General features: G+C 35.9%; 1 protein-coding gene across 1 annotated transcript in view; it reads left to right on the top strand.

The window, feature by feature from the left end:
- Positions 1-7,978, top strand: part of SIM1 (single-minded family bHLH transcription factor 1) — a 76,553-nt gene that overhangs the window by 28,197 nt on the left and 40,378 nt on the right. The window contains exon 10 of the mRNA XM_012661876.1: positions 7,081-7,249. Within this exon, the coding sequence (XP_012517330.1) occupies positions 7,081-7,249 (169 nt within the window). The remainder of the gene's footprint in view (positions 1-7,080; positions 7,250-7,978) is intronic.

Raw genomic sequence — 7,978 nt, 5'->3', positions numbered from 1 at the left:
CCTTAATATTTTATTGCCTCTCACCATGCATACACAGTACATGTTAATTTAAAGAGATAATTTTTTACTTTATCATAGTATATTGTATGTCATTAGAGCAAAAATATCTAATGGCTACATAATATTTTATCACATATATACAATAGTTTAGTAATTCCTTTATTGTTGGTTCTCTCATTTGATCTTCTATAATTAAATATAAGAAATTATGCTGTGATAAGCACCCTTGTATATAGATTTTTGATACTTATCTCTGATTATTTTAATAAGACATATTCCTAAAAGTGGACTTACCATAGTCCTCCCTTATCAGCAGTTTTGCTTTTTGCAGTTTTAGTTACTTGTAGTTAACTGTGGTGTGAAAATAGTTATATTAAGATATTTTGAGAGAGAGAGCACATTCACAATATTTTTGTTATAGCATGTTGTTATAATTGTTCTGTTTCCTTATTAGTTATTATTGTTAATCTCTTACTGTACCTAATTTATAAATTAAACTTTATTATAGGTATGTTTGCATAGGAATAAACAATATATATAGGGTTTTGTACTACCCACAGTTTCAGGCATTCATTGGGAGTGTTGTAATGTATCCTGTTGAGATAAAGGGGGACTAGTGAACTGGATTTAAGGTATGAACATTCTTAAAACTCTTGATGAACACTACCGGTTTACTTTTTTACCAGTAGTATATAAAAATGTTCATTTATTTTTTCAATGACACTTTATCTTCATTGGGATTTATTGTCATTAAAAAATCTTTTCCAATTTGAAAGTAAAAATGGCATATGTTAGCTGCTTTAATTCATATAGGTTATTACTTGTAAGGCTAAATCTTTTTAATAAATGTTTCTCAGCAATTTGTGCATTGCTCACGTCCTTTTCTTATTTTTCTATTGCAGAGATATTTTATTTATTATCGATTTGTAGAAGTTATTTCTTGGGAGGGTTTAAAGCACTATTCTTCCTAACTCCTAATAATTCCAAATAAATGGCTGAGGATGAAATCCATTTAGTATTCTAGTTTGCCCAAGTATCACATATGCTGTGCCTGAATTATAATTTGATGAAAATAACTGCATTTTATTAATGTGCATAACACTAAAACAGCAAAATATGATTTGCTTCTTTGATTTAGGATCTCACACAATTTCAGAGTGATCATTATTAATTACATTCTGGGAATTTGAGAATCTCTCACATAAACTCACCTGCTTAGCAGATATTCCTTTTTATTTATGTAGAAAGGTTTGCCAGTTTTTGAATTTTCAGTCATTTGGATTTGAGACAAGTAAAAGTTTATTGCAAAGAGAATTATTTTGTTAATCACTTGCACATGAGCATCTGTCCTATGAAAGATACTGTCTACTGACAGTAAATAAAGCTGTCATAAGAGAAGGAATTTAGGAAGTGGTTGTCAAGATATGACATTCACCACACTGTAAGACAGAATGTTAGAAATGCCAAGTGAGTTGTAAAAGCAGTAAATGGTACAGAAACTCAGAGGAAGGAGCAGAAAGAAATCACAGTGGTCTGTAAGGGCAAGGAAATAAATTCAGAAGCAGTGTGGTGGCAGGTCTGGATTTAGCTATATTTCAGCCTATTTCACGGGTTGGTATGAAGGTATCACACAATCTTTGTTATGAAGATCGTTGACTTTGCCACATCTTATCAACAACGTTATAGCTTTTTGTCTTACTTTTTGGTTGTTATTGTTTGCCTATTGATTACATCCAATTCTTTCCATCTTGAAATTGCAGTATGATAGTAAACATTGTGCTTAAGCCATTCCTTGTCCTTGTGGTGCCATCCACTCCATAGAATTGTTCGATAAAATCTTCACAATGGAGGAGAAAGATGGTTTCTAGGCAGAGACGATGTTTATGTAAAACCAAAGACTTTGGGGGAACTACTAAAATCACCAAATCAAATAGAAAGAACTACAAGGAGCAAACACAAATCCACATATTAGTATGAGACTATTGCATTTCCAAGGGTGCCATAGCCTAATTTCCCAGCAGATTGTCTTAGAATTTGAGCCCCTCACAGTATGGAATCCTCCTTATCAGCTCTCTCCACTGGGCTCCATAGGAGCCTGAAAATGAAACATAAAGTAGGTCTCTCTGCTGCAGAGGTTTACCCAGTGGCCAGGTGGTAACTCTGCCAGAATATAAAGAAGGTTGTGCACTTTGTGTAACAGTGACTCTAGAATTCAATTAAAAAGTTTAGTGTAAGGCACAGTCATTCCCACTTAACCAGATCATGGTTTAATGCAATCCTCTGCTTATTTCAATCAGTGCCTTTGGAGCCAAATCAATTGTATGTCTTTGTTTCCACGTTTTCCTTGGTAATTTGATCGTGTTCAGCTATTTAAAAAAATAGGTCAATTAGGAAATCTGGCAACATCTTTTAAGAATTGTCACATAACATAAAGTGAACAAAGAAGGTCCAGAATGGCCAGCAGACCCCAAATTGACGAAGCAGAAGCAAAAGTTCAGTTGCCTAAAATGAAAGTGGAATAGAGTGTGGTGGAGTTGAAGAGAAAAATTCTTGCAAAGAATCTTGAGTCAACATAAACTGATAAAATACTGTTGATTGCTTCTCTCTACACTTATTCCAAATCACTTGAAATTTATAAATATGTTAGTTTGGCTGTTGGTGTTTTGGAAGCCAGTCTTCCAGTTGAAATGATAGAAATGATATTAATGCATTTCTCTGATGCTGACAGTACCTTTTAGTGGTGAAGATACCTTCTATTAACTTTGCAAGGGTATCACACTGAGCTTTTCATATGTTAAGTTGGCATTGGCCTCATGAGTGGTCGTGGTGTATTGCTTTAGGGAAGGCTGAGGAAGGCCAACGATGCAAAAATGTCCCCATTTTCTCTATTGGAATTTGAGTTATTTCAAATATGTACATGACTATTATAAAGTTTAAAGTAGACTCAGATGGTTAATTCTGCAAATTGAATGATTTCTGACTGTCCATAATGGAATAAGAGGATTACTTTGGTCTGTGCAAATATGGGTGAGATTGATAAGCTGCAAGTCCTAGTGACTGCAAATTTCCCGTTTCACATTGTTTTCAGAGCTGAGGTATCTGGAAGATGTCTGCAGCTCTCTACAAATCATTAAAGGGAGAAAAAAATATAAATTTTTCTCAATAGCCTTTTGAAGAATATGCCAAATGGCATGTGTCATAGTTCCCCTTTCAATATGCCAGTCATGTCTGGGAGAACAGCATGAGCCGCCCTTGACAGGGTTACCTATGGAGCCCCAAACAGGGTCTATGTGGCACTTTTCAAGAAAGCTTTAGAAGTAGAGCAGTGCTGTGTCCTTCATTTATTAAAATCAGCTATGTCAAATTCCTCACCATACTCATTTAAGGGTCTAAGTTCTGTGCAGCTGAGTATTTTATTTTGTCCCACTCCATGGGGAAGCATTAAATAAATGGCTCTACTACACATACATTTAACTTTGAGGACATGTGTGATACCAGAATGTGCCTCACCAAAGGGAAAAAAAGAGAAGTAGGGTCAGACTCTTCTTTGTGTCTGGGTTTGGAGGAGGGAAATGGAACTCATAATGTGATTCCCATCAGCATCCAGCCCTTTAAACTATACAAATGAAATGCTCGATTTAATAGAATTCTGAAAGAAAAACAAATGCTTTGTTCTTAGTGAATCTGCCATTCAAAGCTGCTCTTGGAAGCACGTCAACTGTACTTCAAATGTCATTAAGTTGTTATTTTTATTGTGCTTTCTATCCTAACACATATTTTGAGCTTTTGGAGTATTGAACAGAGAAGGAGGAAGGCCAAATTCCTCTCAGAGTGATGTGTTGCTATTAATATAAGGTCTCCGTTAGCTGACTTAGCAGTAAAGAACTTACCTTAATACATAGTTTTGGCAATACTGCCGTAGAGTTTAGAGGCTAAAAAGTAACAGAGAATATTAAAATGAGTTTGTGGTAGAAAGGAAAGAAATACAGCATAAGGAATTTTTTGTAAAGAAATGTATCACAATCACTATCAAAGTGAAACTATTGCTCTGGGGCGATCAGTTGCCAAAAAACTCCACAGAGTTTGGAAGGTAAGAAATCATACTATTTATTTAGCGTTTACTATCTTCTAGGCACTGTGCTATGAGTTTTTCATAGAATATTTCATCTAAACCTTACTATATCCATAGAACTACAAAAAGGAAATTAAAGCCTTTACACAGTAAGAGGCAGAGTTAAGCTTAAACCCCTGATGGCATGGTTTTCCACTAAATTTTGGTGGATTATTTTTATATTTTTTGATGTGCACCAAAACATTAATATTTTTATTAATTTGTGAAGAGTATTTTTATGACTCTTTTTATATTTGTTTGAGTTTTCATATGAATATGCAGAATTTTAAACCATTTCTTGGTTTTAAAATATTATTTAAGGCTATTTAATTTGTAGTATTTTGTCATTGAAGTTATGTAAAAGTTTTGGAAAGACTTTTTCAGTAGTGAGATGCATACCCTGGGGGGTCCGAAAGTGCACAAAAGAAAATTGAATTCTGCTTACTCCCTGCTTATAGCCATGGAATCCCTGGGCTGAGATGTTGCATTAGGAAATAATTTACAAAGTTATTTGGCCATGTTTTCAAGGGTGCATGATTTTCACTGTAAGTCTAGGTCCTGTCAGGCAGGGACTAAATGGATGCTCTGCTGTCCTGCGGACAGAAGTGCATTTGGCACAGCAGATGCCTGAGGACGGAGGCCCCATCTTCTGTCAGAGTCCAGTTTGCTTGGCTTACTGTTATCTAAGGGCAGGTGGGTCAGAGGACTCACAGCCTATCTGAGACTTTTCCCACAGAGAAAGGCTATTGGTTTGCAAGTTATTAGTACTTAGTGGGGAAAGCAATCTTTCTTAGTTGCATCCTTGTTATCATCTTCCTCTTCCATCTATGCAAAATACTGTGCAAATGACCTTTGGAATACAACAAACTATCTCTTGACTCTTGTCCTCTAGGAACTCAAAATCCAGTGGGAAAGGCAAGACATAATCATTTAAAAAGTGAGGTTGAGATATTGTTATAAAAATAGGTGGGAGTCACATTTTGGAAGACATTGCATTTCTGATTGAGGAGTGCTTAGAGTATATTTTGCCCTTAGAAGTTGTTTAGAGCCAAAAAGCAGGCCAGTGATGTGATCAGACTTCCCTAGCCTGAAACACAAATTGCATGTCCACCTTCTAAATTTTTGCTACTCACGTAGAAGAATCTTTTTTTTTTTACTTGCATTGAGTGAATGAATTATTTGATACGAAGCCATTGTAATTTGCTGATATATATCACTGTACTGTTTTATGGCAGTGATATTACTGAAACTGTTTTAGCTGGTGTCTATTCCTACTAACCTGAGGGACTCCTTGCCTTAATTATACTTTTACCCCCTTTTTAAATTGACAAGTAAAAATTATATGTGTCTGTGGTTTACAACATGATGTTTTGATATGTGTATACATTGTAGAATGGCTAAATCAAGCTAGTTAATATATGCTTTACTTCACATACTTATCATTTTGCGTGTGTGTGTGTGTGTGTGTGTGTGTGGTGAGAACACTTAAAATCTACTCTATTAGCAATTTTCAAGTATCTAATTGTACTTTTGCTTTTGCCTAATCTTGCTATAGAAGAACTAATAGTGAAGAGGCAAAGAAGATAAATGAATATTTGCTGATCCATGGAAGGTGCCAGTCAATTTTACATATACAATTTTATTAATTTAAGTTTTATGTGCCTGTCTTAATCCAAAGACTATTAAAAATGCATGTAAAACTTTTAAAAAGGTAAACCCATTAAAGAATTAAATAAAAAGAAAAATAAGATAAGAAAAATAAAGGAAGCCAGTGGAGTTTGTTGCATAAAACGCCTGCCAGGAGGACTCTGTACACTTGCTAGAGGTGATTACAAATCAGACTTGGAGCTCAGGGCCTTTTGACTTCTAGGGCAAAGAGGGAAATATGATGAGTTAGGTGAGTCACAATGTTCATGAGATAAAAGGAAATCAATTACCCAGGAGCAGCCCACCTAGTTCTCGAATCTTATTTTTCTTCCACGAATCTTCATAAGGAAGACTCTGGAACATTTTATTTTGGCTGCCAATTGAAAGGGTTGATATCCTCAGATGAAAACTGAAGAGTCAGATGAGATCCACTGCTGCCTGCAAGCCAGCTGAGGCTATATCTGTGGGCAGGGCCAAGGCTGTCATCTTCAGCCCCTAAATATCTCAAGCAAGACATTTGTAATGAAATTTCTAAGATAAACACTTTTTCTCCTTCATCTCACAGCCTGCAGTTATTATGTATGTTTATTTGTTTACTATTTCTTCTCCCAAATAGATTATACTCTGCACAAGAGCAGGGGTTATAGGTGTCTTATTTATTCTTACATCTCCACATAGCACAAAGTCTGGTATATATTAGGAGCTCGATAAATATTTATTGAATGAAGAAAGGAATGGAAAGAACTGGTGGTAATATGTATCGTAAGATAACTGAATCAGCCTGTTGAAAGGGATTTTTAACCACTTATGAGCCTGGTTATACTAGCTAGCTGGCTTTAAGAATGCTTGGAATATTTACCGGAATGATTGATCTTAGAACAGCTGATATAAGACATTCTTCTTGCCAATAATCAGGTAGCATCAGATGACCATTGTCTGTTGAGTTTGCCCCACACAGGAACCTGTAGAGTAGTTTTTCTAATTTGTATCTCACCAGTGAGCCCATAAAAACTCAAGAGAAGTTGAATTACAGGCTTATTTTCTACTTAACTAATAAATATAATGAAAAATACATTTTTAATCAAGACTTTTTCACGACCATATTATATAACTTGGTTGTGATATTGTAGCAGCTGCATTTACACACATTAGTTAAATGTTAGGTTTTTCTAGAATAACCCAGGTGTTTGTGGAAACGAGTTATATGTTCAACTTTTGCATGCTTTTTTTCCAAATACGGATCACTGTCATTCCTGATGAGAGAACGCATGAATCCATTTCCAAGGTTGGCTTATTAAGGGCTTTGTCCTCCCACCCTGCAGAGACACGGAATACAAAGGGCTGCAGCTCTCCCTGGATCAGATCTCAGCCTCCAAACCAGCCTTTTCCTATGCCAGCAGCTCCACTCCCACCATGACTGACAACAGAAAGGGGGTCAAGTCCCGGCTCCCCAGCTCAAAGCCAAAATCCAGGACTTCCCCTTACCCTCAGGTAAGTGCATTGCTGTTTTGCAGTTTTCTTTTTTTGGTGACCTGGTTTGATCTTGAAGTTGAAGAAGTATTAAAATTGTTTGGAATTAATTATCTGGTTTCAATAAAGTTAAAAATTCTGTAAATCTGGAAGGTTTTCTAAAACTAACTTTTTCTTCCTTCTCTTCCTTTAAAATAACTGTGCTAGTAAAAATGTAAATGATTTTGTCATTTTCTGTATTTATACAAAGGTCACGAGAGTCTAGTTATTGTCAGAACCACAACTTCTTTGTGATTTCAAGGAGATTGACCCTAAATTTTTCCCCCACAACAAGTAACCAGAAAGATGTAACCAGCATAACAAAATATGGAAAATAAGAGCTTGATGCAGAAAAAATGGATTTTAGGAGAGGAATTGAAGAAGAAAATTAAGAGGTGGAGCCAAAGGATCCAGGATGCATTGCACCATGAGATTTGAGCACAGATTGACTATTCATGAGCAGGAATGACATAGAGAGGGTCTTTTAGATGGCAGGAATGGTAGGAAAAGGAGATCTCCTCTCATCTTTGCAAGGTGGTGAGTTGGGTGAGACCCAAAGGAGGTATTCCAGAAATACTTCAGGGTACTAATAGGAGTCCTGGTTCTTGGAAGAAAAAAGTTATTTTTTCTGATCCATCACTGAGACATAGAAACTAGATTGTGTCAAGGTGTGTGCTAACTCTGCTGGCCTGAAGGAAGTAGAAAAGGACT

The sequence above is a fragment of the Propithecus coquereli genome, unplaced genomic scaffold, assembly GCF_000956105.1.
Source record: "Propithecus coquereli isolate 6110/MARCELLA unplaced genomic scaffold, Pcoq_1.0 Scaffold74, whole genome shotgun sequence".
Taxonomy (NCBI): Eukaryota; Metazoa; Chordata; class Mammalia; order Primates; family Indriidae; genus Propithecus; species Propithecus coquereli.
Note: the sequence above shows the minus strand (reverse complement) of the source record. Positions and strands in the feature narration are given on the sequence as shown.